This window comes from Cololabis saira, chromosome 20 (assembly GCF_033807715.1).
Source record: "Cololabis saira isolate AMF1-May2022 chromosome 20, fColSai1.1, whole genome shotgun sequence".
NCBI classification, from domain to species: Eukaryota; Metazoa; Chordata; class Actinopteri; order Beloniformes; family Belonidae; genus Cololabis; species Cololabis saira.
Genome location: NC_084606.1, coordinates 15,462,585 through 15,475,881, shown reverse-complemented (window position 1 = coordinate 15,475,881; position 13,297 = coordinate 15,462,585). Strand labels below are relative to the sequence as shown.

Here is a 13,297-nt window from a genome sequence, read left to right as displayed (position 1 = left end):
CTTTATTTTTTTGTTTGTTTAGAGCAGAATGACAATACTGCTTTTCAAGGGACCCGTTTGGTTTTGTTATTATTATCATTATTATTATTATCTATTATAATTATACATCACTGAGACACATTATTTAATATAGCATGAATATTGTGAATAGACAATGGCCACTACAGTGTTTTCCTTTGTTATAGGATAAATAAAATAGTGTATTTGATATACCGGTAGTCAAATTTGTTGTTTCTGAAGAAGCTGGGTTGATGGCACGCTGAGTGAAGAACCCCCCCCCCAAAAAAAAAAATCTCACTCCAAACAAACTTGGAGCCCTGAGCCCTCCCCCTTCCCCTCATGACACCTGTGGAACTGCATCAAACTTATACCCAGCTGGCTGATAACATCAAGGACAATGGCCGAGGGATAAATCTGAGGCATAGCTCGCAGACTTACTGACTCACACAAACACGCACACACACATGCACGCAATAATAAATCCATAAAACCTGCGCCAGAATGCGGCGGCGCTCACTTATGTGGCCTGTGCCGGGAAGTCCCCCTTCCCCTCGCACCCTCACCCCCTCCACATATGCTTTTTTTTTTTCGTTATGATGTCTGAGTATGTTGCTTGTTTTTTTGAACCTTCACACTGTGTTTTCACAGTGTGAAGATGGTTTTTTTTTCTCTCATTCTCATTCCTAGAATATCAAGAATATCAATTATTACTAGTGACATTGTGCTTCAAGCATTTGAAGTGCTTAACAGCATACCAGTTTTTGCTTTGCACAACATCTCAGTCACATTTATCAATAATTTAACACTTAGCATTCATAAACACGTTCCTGTCTTCTTATCTCAAACCACCCTGATAACATTCACCACTAGTTTTCTAAGTCATTTTTTACTGCCATACTTATATTTTTGCATCTCCTTTTCGATTTGATTCTCTTTTTAACAGAGTCAAAATGGCTTAGTAATCCACCAATCAGCCTTTTGTGTTATTATGTTTAATATTTGCTGTTTGAGCGCTAAAGGTTGTAGTGCATCCTGTTGCACTTCAAATCTGCAAACATCTCATTTCAAAGATGATCAAAGTGTCAACTCTTCTTCAAGTAAATGCAGATGGTGTTATTTGATATTATGATGGTAATCTAAATACTGCATTTGAGTTTCTTAGATATTAGACTTAAGAACATCAACGGAAGCTTAAACAGATAAAAAAAGAAAATAAGGTCACGCGATTTGTCCCTTATGTGTGATCTTGTCAAAAATTGCAAAGAACGTGTCCAAAAGGAGGTCAGTTTAAATGCGAGAATGCACCATGTTGCAACATCATCATTGTGCTGTAAAGAAAATGCAGTGACAGTAAATAACTCCCTCATGCAGAAGTGACACAGTTTAACAAGCCACAGTATTACATTTGCAACCTAGCAACCTAGAGCACTTTACCGTCATCAGCGGCAGGTAAGACATTAGCTACCCAGGTGTTGAAAGAAAAAACAAGAAATATCCTTTTAAATCAGTGAGGACAAGGTTCAACAGAGAACTGGTTCAAACAGATGCAACCAGTTGGAACTGTTGGAAAATGTAATGTCAAGGTGGTGTTCGGCAGTGCCGGCAAATGTCAGATAGAAAAAAAAGTAACAACCATTCCTCCACAAGCATCAGGCAACTTGTCAAGTCAGCTCTGTTGAGCACCACATCAAAGGACGTACGCCTTTCCTTAACTAGGTCGTTATGACTACAGCTTTGGGCGCTGGTTTACTGCTCCTTTCTCCCCACGTCGACTTAACCCACAATGATTTTACTCTATACAGAATGAGATTTGGGTGTGACACCTGCAGGTGCCTCTGAAAGAAATGTTGACTTAAAAAGTATCATCGTGTTAGAAGAGAGTGAAAGTAAAAGAAAATGAATAACTGAAAGAAATCCAAAAGCTTTCAAATCACTTTGAAATCTTCATGTATTGTAATCCATATAGCACCACATGGCCTATTTGTATGAAGTGTTTTCAACATTTCTAACAAGAAAGAGAGAAATTCAGTTTAGTCAATTTAGTCATATTATACTAATACTCAAAGTGATATTATTTTGTGATTAGTTTGTATTTTAAAGCCATGATAGTGTTGTGATGAGCCGCCTGCATGCCCGTGCATGTGACAGGGGCCAAGGGGCCGGGCTGCTCCGTGGCAACAAGTCTTCTATCGGCAGCATGGACGGGGAAAAAACAAGCTTTCAGTTGATTGGAGGTGCAACTAAGCTGAAGTCAGCAGTGGAAACAGACAAAAACAAACTTAGAAAACTGAAATGCATGGGAAAAGGACTTAAATCAAACTGATTGCCGGTGAGCTAAACATCTTTTCTTTGGACTGGTTAAGAAGATTGTTGATTGTATGTATATCATTTTCATAATACTTGCTTTATTAAAATAGAAGCCATGACATGTGAAACATGAGTATTTCTGTTAAAATATTGTTAAAGGGATTGTGACATGAAAAACAAATTTTTCTTGATTTTTTGTGTTTTGTTGGGTGTCTTGACATCAATTACACCCAAAAAACAACGAACTTTTAACATTCAGTGTATTGTGTGCTTTCTGGGATTTTCCGCATAACTGTGCAAAAACGGCGCATGTGGTTTGGTGGCGGGCCGTTACGTAACGGCCCGCTAAATCACCGCCCCCTCCACCCAGCTCCCCTGCCTCCGCTCCTCTCCAGCACACGTTACACCGACGCAGAGCCGACGGCGTAGGGTTACGCTGCGACGCGCCCCATACGCTGAACCCTACGGCGTAGGCTCTGCGTCGATTTAACGCGGAACCATAAATGAGGCTTAACACGGAGCTGTTTAGAGCGTCTTTTGTTCTAATCACCGGAGGAAAACTGCTAAGAAGACCCGCGGCCACTGACTGGACTTAAGATAAGGGGACAGTGCTGCTTGCATGCCTTTATTTTTATGATTGTTTGATGTGGTTCTCCCTGCTGCTTTTCCGTGCATGCTTCGCCTGTCGCTCCGACGCCGCTGTGAGCGTATGGTTGGGCTGGAGGAGGTTTGGAGGAGGAGCGGAGCAATGATTGACAGGAAAGGGGGGAAAGGAAGCATTTTTCACGGCGCAAAAAAACACTGTAATAAAAAGCCAGGAAAAGAGTACTAAGAGTGAAGTTTTTCTTGTTACACTCTTTTAGACACATTTGAGGGATGTTGGCCAAGACTTTTAATAGTGTTAAAAGCATGTTAAAAATGATGTCACAATACCTTTAAAATCTACAGCTGTTGCTTACTTACTTTATTTGAGCCTTTGGTAAAATGTAGGTGTGAAATATACTTACATGTGTAAAAATACGTCCCTTAAAATTTACCTATCTTTATACTTACCTTGATGATGAATCTTTGTTAAATGCTGAATTTTATTTATATTGGGTTTGTTTCGTGTATCTAAAGGTTTTTTATGTATTCATACCTCCTCAGCCCGTTTATGTCAAATAAACTTGGAGATCGAATGAAATTCAGAGTCTGTCAAGTCCTTCCTTTTCAAGTGTGGAAGCCATGCAGTTGTGAATACACTTGACAGATAGAAACCTTTTAGAAGCCTGTTGAGAGACACAATGTCCTTTTCTGAACTATTTTATAAAGGAGTCTCGGAATTTTGGGTCCATAAGGATGTGAAAGAAAAAAAATGATGGGATTTTAAACCAGACTGTAATCATGCGTTGCAAGCATCCATGAAAGACTTTGGGGTGTAACAATATATCCACTTTGTCATCAAATAATCGAGAAAAACCACTGAATTGTCCTTCTACAGTGCATCATATTATTAAATAGATAAATTAAAATTATTTAATAACTATATTGTGAAGGAATTACTTTGGGAAACCTTTGTCAAGCGCTGCAATGCAGACTTACGTTTACAAATAATTCAAACGCAAAGCAAAAAAAGCTTTCTGGTATCCTGAGAATATGTCAACATCTCTGGGCTCGGAGGCATCTGGGATGGACCATCACACAGAGAACATGTCTACTTTCGTTGGACAAGTCAGTATTCCAGATTTCTTCCTGTCTTTTTTTAAAAAGATATGGAGAACATGGAAACATTTTTCAACAAGCTGATGCAAAATCCCTTTCAGCGCATGTCACAAAGACGTGGTGGAGGAAGAAGACAACATGACCTCTCTGTAACATCTCTGAGAGAACTTTTATACAAAAAAATAACAACCCTGTTCTGTTGCACACCTTTAGATATGTTTACAGGGAGAATGTGATTATCTAAAGGAGAAATAGCAACATCGTAAAGTGTTAAAATGCTTCTCTGTCCCAACTTTTCTGAATGTGTCGCCGACGTGAAATACAAAAACCGATTTGCATTAAAGGAACGGTAAATCAACTCTATTTTTAGAAGGCAAGGTGTGCAATTTCTTTGTTTGGGACCAAAACAACATGAACCAAAGCATTTTTGAGTTGGGGTAAAATATTATCTTTGCAGCAATTGGCAACCAATATTAGCAGTCAACTGAATTACTGTAACCTGAATTGATTTTTAAGCCTCTGAAAAGACTCAAAAATGTCATCCAACATAAGTGATGCTTTCAATAGGGATTACAGACAAACTGAAGCTATTTCATTTGTATGTGCAGAAATATATTGATAAAGGACGGTTCGTACTGGTGTCTCCTTCTGTTTACCTTTTACCTCACGATAAGTCTGTACATGTCCACTACCGAATGTTGTGCAAATTACTGTCAATAGTTGAAAAGGGAGGATTCATGCCCTCTGATTCTAACATTTGCATATTTCTTTACAAAGAAAAATGATATCGCTCTATGAAGGTAAAAGACAAGAACTGTCCTTCTTTTGTGTCTATTGACGGTAGGTTGCATTACATTTGGTAGTTGATTTGCGTGAACTTAGAGTGGTGGCAACCAGAAAGAGATGTCAGGAAAGACACTGCTTGTGGAAACAGTTCTTTTATTACACTTTCTGTACACTAACAAAGTTTTATCCACACTATCATTTAGGTGAACTAACATTTTTAAGTCTTGTTAGTGCTAATAATATAGAAGTTTATCCTGATGTGGGTGGATTGCCTACAGAGCTAACATTGATTGCTATTTTGAAAAGAAATGAACATAATCTATAATTTAAATTTTTATTGCCAGTGCTTTCTGATTTGTCTGGTTTTTATGCGTTTTTTCAATATCTTTGAGTCACTGGCTCTGATGTCCCAACAGACGACTACGGATGAAAGTGAGCTCACCACCGAACACTTGTAGTGTTGATGCTGTTGTCTCACTTTCTGCCAATGTGACACGCGTTTCTCCAAAATAACTTCCTATTTCCCTCCCCTGCAGTGATTGTGACACAACTTTTGTTGGAAGCACCCTTGAATGAGGTTAAAACCGCACAGAGTCTTGTAATATGATCAGTTGGATGTTGAGAAACAGAGCAATGTATGAAACAGTGAAAGGGAAGGGTGTCTTCCTGAAAGGAAGGAGGCCTTGGGGAAATATTTCTTATGAAATGTTCTGTCCATGTTATTAGAACATTGCAATTAGTCACAGAAAATTCTCATTAAAAAAAGGAAAAGAAACTTTCCCTTTGCTAGCCAGGATGTGAATTGCACATACAGACAAAAGAAAACACTAAAGTATCTAAAAAGCTTTAATATTTCAACACATTGCTTCTCAACCAAATCTTAGGTATAAAAGTAATTGTGCACAAAACAAACCATTATGTTTTCCAACTTTCTTGGAAGCAAAAGTTATAGTTTGACATAATAAAATATACATCTAGAAATTAATTAAACTGCATCAAGAAAATATAAATAGCTTTTTTGGGGGGGTCATTATAAATCATACCATTCCTTCTTTCTTTAAATAACTTGATCAATTTATCTTATATATTTGTACATTCACACATCCAATCCATTCATTTCCATTAAATTAAACAATGCTCTGCATTGTTCCAAAAATATATATGAACATCAAAAGGGTTTATGTTCCCATCATCACACAATATAATAATCCAGTGTTTGTGTTTATATGACCTTATCTTTAGTTAAAGTTACTTGATAGATAACATTTCCAACACAGCAAAGCTCAAAAATAGCGGCTGTGCCGATGTAAGTTTGGTGCATTTTAAAAATGTAGTCCTTCTAAAAAGTGCTATTCTAACTGTTCATCCGTGGCCAGACTCTTGAGCTCTGGCTCGTTGACCACTTTGATGTCCACGCTGTCGTTCCGGTCCTTGCTTTTGCTTCTGAAGGGTTTCGCGAGCCTAACCGACAGCGTCTGCAGGGCGGAGGTCTCGTCCGGCGATGAGCTGCTGCGGCCGCTGCGGGTGAACGTGGAACTGGTCCGGCTCTCCGAGTTGGTGGCCTCGAACAGCTTGCCCATGAAGCTCAGGCCGGCCTGGCGGATGTGAGAGCTGCCGGCGAACACGTACAGGATGGGGTTGACCGAGCTGCTGAAATACGCGAAGGCTGTGACATTGGGCCGGGCCACCTTAGCAGCTTTGATCACTGGTTCGCTGTGGAGTAGCAGACCAGCCACCTGAGGAAGTGATAAGGACACAGAGTCTGAAAATGTGCACATTATGTTCAGCCAGCACCGAGTCATAGGCCATGTCACTAGGAATGGGCGATATTTTACCATTCACGATAAACCATCAAAAAAATTCCCCACGGTAAGAATTTGTCATCTCACGGTAAAAACGATAAATTGAGGAAATGAGCCTGAAAGAAAGAAAGAAAGAAAGAAAGAAAGAAAGAAAGAAAGAAAGAAAGAAAGAAAGAAAGAAAGAAAGAATGAAAGAAAGAAAGAAAGAAAGAAAGAAAGAAAGAAAGAAAGAAAGAAAGAAAGAAAGAAAGAAAGAAAGAAAGAAGAAAGAAATGAGCCTGAAAGAAAGAAGAAAGAAATGAGCATGAAAGAAAGAAAGAAAGAAAGAAAGAAATGAGCCTGAAAGAAAGAAGAAAGAAATGAGCCTGAAAGAAAGAAAGAAAGAAAGAAAGAAAGAAAGAAAGAAAGAAAGAAAGAAAGAAAGAAAGAAAGAAAGAAAGAAAGAAAGAAAGAAAGAAAGAAAGAAAGAAAGAAATGAGCCTGAAAGAAAGAAAGAAAGAAAGAAAGAAAGAAAGAAAGAAAGAAAGAAAGAAAGAAAGAAAGAAAGAAAGAAAGAAAGAAAGAAAGAAAGAAAGAAAGAAAGAAAGAAAGAAAGAAAGAAAGAAAGAAAGAAAGAAAGAAAGAAAGAAATATTCCCGTTGATGACACTTTTTGTATTGGTATTTTTTTATCGTTATTGGGTTAAATGCCAGAAATTATCATGATACATTTTTTTGTCCATACCGCCCATCCCTACATGTCACCAGACCCACCTCAATGATGTTGACAAAGTGATAGGGCAGCCAGAATACTGCAAAGGCACAGATGATCAGCAGGATCAGACGGCTGCCTTGTCCTTTACGCTTGAACTTGGCGGTCTGCAGGCGGCATACGATGGAGGAGTAACAGGTGGTCACGAGGGAAAAGGGCACCAGGCAGCCCATGATGGTCTCAAACAGGTAGTGGAAAATCTGGTGACCCACACTGTCCCAGTGGTACTGTAGACAAAACTTCAAACTGACGTTGGCTTTCAGCACCTTCGTTTGATTACTGTCAGAGAGGCAGATGGGAAAAGCAAGTCAGCAAGTCAATCAAAGAGCTACTGTACTCTTCTAACAATACTAAAACCAATTACGAGCCACGTAACTTTTATAAAAGTCCAGCACGAGACATCCACAACCAAAGACATATAGACAATTAGTTTGAGCCTGTTTTAAAAAATGTCTCCGAAGTATCCTCACAATTAAAAAAAAAAAGTTGCTAAAGACAGAAATAAAGGAGAAAGTCTAACAAAGAAGAGAACAAATGTTGCAGCCATTTTAACACAGTGTTGGTGGGATGTCTCAGGAACTGAATAAACTTGGCCTGCAGGTTTAGGTGGATTAGATTTCTTATACCACACCTATGTAAGGCTGTTTTATAGTTGCTCAATGAGTTAGGACTTTAAATTTGAAGCATGTAAGCTAAAGGCAGCCATACTTGGGAGTGTCTCACCCTTGCTCAACCATGCATATCAAATTGTGATTTATAGATGGTTGGTTTTATCTGTGCTTACACCATTCTAGGGGGGGGGAAAAATGTTGTTTGGCAAAATATGAATTATTAAAATTATTGTGTGCAAAACTGAGCTTCAAATATGTTCAAAATGAATTGGTATTGTCTATTCTGGACCACAAGAATCAGGTGAAATCCAAATAAATGGAAATAACCAGGCAAAACAAATTTCAGATTTCAGAAACCAAAAATGGAGGTGTGAAGGGAAGGAAGGAAGGAAGAAAGGAAGGAAGGAAGGAAGGAAGGAAGGAAGGAAGGAAGGAAGGAAGGAAGGAAGGAAGGAAGGAAGGAAGGAAGGAAGGAAGGAAGGAAGGAAGGAAGGAAGGAAGGAAGGAAGGAAGGAAGGAAGGAAGGAAGGAAGGAAGGAAGGAAGGAAGGAAGAAAAGAGGAAGGGAAGAAGGAAGGAGAGCGTAGGAGGAAAGAAGGAAGGAAGGAAGGAAGGAAGGAAGGAAGGAAGGAAGGAAGGAAGGAAGGAAGGAAGGAAGGAAGGAAGGAAGGAAGGAAGGAAGGAAGGAAGGAAGGAAGGAAGGAAGGAAGGAAGGAAGGAAGGAAGGAAGGAAGGAAGGAAGGAAGGAAGGAAGGATATCGCGCAAAGATATTTCTAGAGGTCTGTGGAAATGTTCATTTTTGTCAAAGCAGCTTAAAAGATATTTTAATATATCATTGACTGGGTTGATTTATTTCTTCCCTTCATTGCATCATTCACTTAGCTCACTTTGTACCATGCATTCAAACGTTTACATCACTCTTTACTAGAACAGATTTCTTCATGTATGAAGCAGTTATTTCTCAATCTCACGTTCTGAGAAAAAACGCTGACTTTTCCTCAGATAAACTAATGCTGATTTATGTTTGACCTCCTTGTTGTTAATAAACTTCCATGTGGATGCCACTACAGTGAACAGTTCATATCTATTTTACCACCAGAGCTCTCTAAATGACCCAGTATGACCCGTACAGGGCATGTAGAGTGTGAGTGAGTGATGGAGAAGAAAGCAGATGAACTAGTGGTTGTTGGTTTTTGTTTCGTGGGGAGATTGAGGGTAAACGTTTGAGAAATGGTGGCTCATACTGTACCTATTACATAATGCATGCAGATAATAACAGATAACCTCTTGTGGCTGTCTCATAGAGAAATCGTATTTCTCCACGACATATCATTTAGCCTCTTTTATTGGTGCAGTTTACTGGCTCCTGGATGGACAGCGCCTGAGACCGCTGCTACCTCCGCCAGGTGCCAGTTAATCTGACATTATTTTAGAAACAAACCTCTTTTGTTTAACAGTTAACACGATATTTTGAGGCCTTTCCTCAAGTTTTGTGCTACATTTTGACAAAAAACCCCAAGTACACAGTACTTTTTAAATCCTCAGATGTTTTTTACTCCGCTTTGTAGAGATAAAAATGCAGGAAGTTACATTAGATTGTTCTGATTTGGTCTCAAATGTCAGTAGCCTACATGAAAATCTGAATAGTTCACTGAATGAGACTTTTATTTTGGTAGTGACTTCAAGTGTGGAAATAAAAAAGTGTGTGTGTTGTTGTCGTTTTTTTTACCCTAATTTAAATATCTTTAATTTCTAATTATTTAGCTTTCTTTCTGCCACTCTACACAAGATGTCTGAGCCCTACGGAAGAGTATTAGGGCCATGCAGGAGAAAAAAATATTTGAGAGGGGAAGATTTTTTTTTATTGTGCACTTCGAGAAAAAAGCCGAAATGTCGAGAAAAAGGTCAAAAGGTCGAGATTAATGTTGAAATACAATTTCAAGAATAAAGTCGAAATTTCAGCTTTTTTCTCAACATTTCGACTTTATTTCTCGACATTTCGAATTTTTTCTCGACATTTCGACTTTTTTCTCAAAGTGCATAGTGAAAAAAAAAATCTTCCTCCTCTAAAATATTATTTTTATTTTTCTCCTGCCTGGCCCTAATACTAATACCCCTAATACTGAGCCTGATGGATGCCTTTACTCGTGTCTCACCTGCGGTAGAAGGGCATGGGCAGTGACAGGAGGAAGGCCGCCACCCACACACCCAGCAGCAGACCCAGCAGGGAGCGCTTGGTTCTCAGTCTCTGGGATGCGAAAGGCCTTGTGACTGCCAGCCAGCGGTCCATGCTCATCAGACAGATGAGGTAGATGGACACGTACATATTCACATTTGACAAGTAATGCACCAGCTTGCATGCTGCGGAGCCGAACTCCCAGCCGCGGCCTCCGGCCAGGTACCGGAGGAAGAAAGGTGCGCTGAGCAGCACGAAGGCATCCGCCGCGGCCAGATTCAGCACCAGCAAACACGTCACGGAGCGCTTCCGCACCCGGCAGAGCACCGACCACACCACGAACAGGTTCCCGGGGAAGCCCAGCACAAACGCCAGGGTCAGGATGACGATCCCGACCAGGGCTGAGGTGCTGATGGGCAGAGAGAAGGAGCCGGGGGAGGAGGAGGAGGAGGAGGCGGGCTGCAGCAAGCTGGGGAAGGTGCTGTTGGTGGTGTTTGCCATGGAGATCGCCGTGGGGAGTTCGGCTTTAACAGGCTGGAAAACTGGCAAAAAAAAAAAAAACCTGTGCAATGAAATAAAGAAAAGCAGCAGAGCATGATGCGTTAGGAATTGTAACAAGTGAATGTGCGTCAGTGCTGAAATGATTACGCAACATCTTCACCACACATTCAAGAACATAGACAGAAGTACCGCTTTTACTTATTTAAAAAGTGGTACACTAGTTCAAAAGTTAGACTTATTATACTTTAAAGCCCTTTGTGTTTTAATTGTCTTAATTTGTGCTTCCTTGTAGCTGCAGCAGGGGCGTCAATTGGGTATGGCAAGGTATGGCAGCCGCCACACCTTGGCTTCAAGGGTTAAATGTAAATGTTTGTTTTTTTAAATACATTTATGGAATTACTCTGTCTTTTTGTATTGATTATTTTATTACTTAATACATATAGAATAACTACAAATGCAAATCAGAACAACATGATCGATTTCACTAGGTATTATACACTGCAAAAACTCAAAATCTTAACAAGAATATTTGTCTTATTTCTAGTTAAAATGTCTAATTTTTAGTAAAAAAAAAATCTCATTACATTTAAGACAAGACTCAAACAAGAAACAAACATTTTCACCTGTTTCAAGTAGACTTTCACTTCAAATAAGTAGAAAAATCTGCTAATGGAACAAGATTGTTTTGCTTGTAATGAGAAGATAAATCTTGTCCCACTGGCAGATTTTTCTACTTATTTCAAGTGAAAATTTACTTGAAACAGTTGAAAATGGTCAAATAACAAGTTATTTTTCTGGTAATGATTCTTGTTTTAAGTGTAATGAGATTTTTTGACTAAAAATGAGACATTTTAACTAGAAATAAGACAAATATTCCTGGTAAGATTGAGTTTTTGCAGTGAGCGAGACTGCATTTGAAAAAGTTCCAATTTTCTTGACCACACAGATAAGCTACTGTACATAGCAGACTTCTGTGATGGGTATTTGCTGGACGTGTTGATTGATACTCTAGTTAAGTTCTGTGACTCGTAACCTTGCCATACCTTAGCTTCGACTGAATTGACGCCACTGAGCTGCAGCGAACATATTTAAATCCTGATGCTTTCCCCAAGTTCAGGTTAAGAGATAAGGGAGTGTCAAGACTTTTGAATGAGCTGAAATGATGAAACAGAGAAGATGCATTACTGTTCTTTTACTGTTCATCAAGTAGTGATCTAAATAGATAGACCTCCTGCAGAGGACTTTATTGTTTCTTTTGAATGAATCTCAATGAAACATGATTCACATCACTATTATAATTAAAACAAAGAACATTGTTCAAGCTTTCCATCCATAGCGTCTCCTCAGAGAAAGAAACATGTGTGCATTAAAGGATGTTTTTTTTTCTTTAAAAAAAACAACCATATCATCAGTGGAAAGTCTAATCAACTGAATGGTATCAAACTCACCTTCAACAAGTTGTGACTGTAAGTCCACTCCAGGGAAATCTTTCTACTTTCTACCTTGGCTTAACTCCTCTGCTCTCTGCTCATCCAGTTCCTCTGAAGACTGCAGAGAAAAAGCTAAATATATTGAGAAAGGTTGTGTGAGGGGAAGTCCATTGACCACACAGACAGCTTGAGCCTCCAGGTTCCTCCTACTTGTTTCATTGTTTACTTGCGTCTTAGTGACATACTCCAGTTTATGGCAGAATGGTGACATGGCGTCTGCTGTCCTTGCTGCAGAGTGGTGTTGTCTCTGCAGCCATCAAGAAAGCCTGGAGTGACTCATTAAAAGGCACAGACCTTCAGCGGCAGTAAAGATTATTGTAAGAGGGGGGGAAAGGAGTGATATCATGGAGGAGAATAAACAGTGGCGAATGTGGGTGTCATTTTTACGGAAAAACCAGACCGAATAGCACTTATTCATCCTCCTGTCATGGGGGTGAACATTCCCGTAAGAAGCTTTTCTCTTGTTGATACATGAGTTTTAGCTCACCTCAGTCTTGAACATGTCCCTGCCTTGCATCATATTTGTTGGCAGCCATTTACAGCATATTCCTCTTACCACATAACGCAGCAAGCGTGAAGTTAAAGAACAGGATGTGTCAAAATGCATAAACATTCGCGATGTCAAAGCTTTTTGTGGGGTTTTGCTGCAATTCATATTTCAGTGCTGGAAATGATACAGTTTAGGCTTTAAGTAAAAAAAAATGCCATACTTTTGAACGGTGAAAAAAGTACTTTTTGGGAATTTCGCTGTTTTCATCCCAGACAAAAAAGAACCAAACATCCTCATTTCAAGTGTTGCTACCAACATGTGGGGAGGGTGACTATTAATGCAGGCTACCAGCCTTCTTTTCTTGTCTTTTTGTTGTTGTTATTAATTTCACTTTTATTATTATTATTATTATTATTATTATTATTATTATTATTATTATTATTATTATTATTATTATTATTATTATTATTATTATTAATTAAATTCAATTCAATTTTATTTATATAGCGTCTAATACAACAGATGTTGTCTCTAGACGCTTTCCAGAGATCCAGAACATGAACATGAACATAAACATAAACATAAACATAAGCATAAACATAAATAATAAAATAAAATAATAAACATATTATTATTATTATTATTATTATTATTATTATTATTATTATTATTATTATTATTAT

At 38.8% G+C, this 13,297-nt stretch overlaps 1 protein-coding gene across 1 annotated transcript; it reads right to left on the bottom strand.

Annotated features, from left to right (window-relative positions):
- Positions 1–5,650: 5,650 nt before the first annotated feature.
- On the bottom strand, positions 5,651–10,687 carry ltb4r (leukotriene B4 receptor). The gene is made up of 3 exons (XM_061710004.1): positions 10,114–10,687; positions 7,349–7,625; positions 5,651–6,530 (listed from the first exon to the last, which is right to left on the bottom strand). Exons 1-3 carry the CDS (start codon positions 10,632–10,634, stop codon positions 6,144–6,146), a joined length of 1,185 nt encoding a protein of 394 aa, XP_061565988.1. The 5' UTR covers positions 10,635–10,687; the 3' UTR covers positions 5,651–6,143.
- Between the last annotated feature and the right edge of the window lie 2,610 nt (positions 10,688–13,297).

Excerpts from the sequence above, each read along its gene's own strand:
- ltb4r (XM_061710004.1), bottom strand. The coding sequence starts at position 10,634 with ATGGCAAACACCACCAACAGCACCTTCCCCAGCTTGCTGCAGCCCGCC. Across the intron at positions 7,626-10,113 it reads CCCATGCCCTTCTACCGCAG|TAATCAAACGAAGGTGCTGA; the intron begins GTGAGACACGAG and ends CCTCTCTGACAG. Across the intron at positions 6,531-7,348 it reads ACTTTGTCAACATCATTGAG|GTGGCTGGTCTGCTACTCCA; the intron begins GTGGGTCTGGTG and ends TCACTTCCTCAG.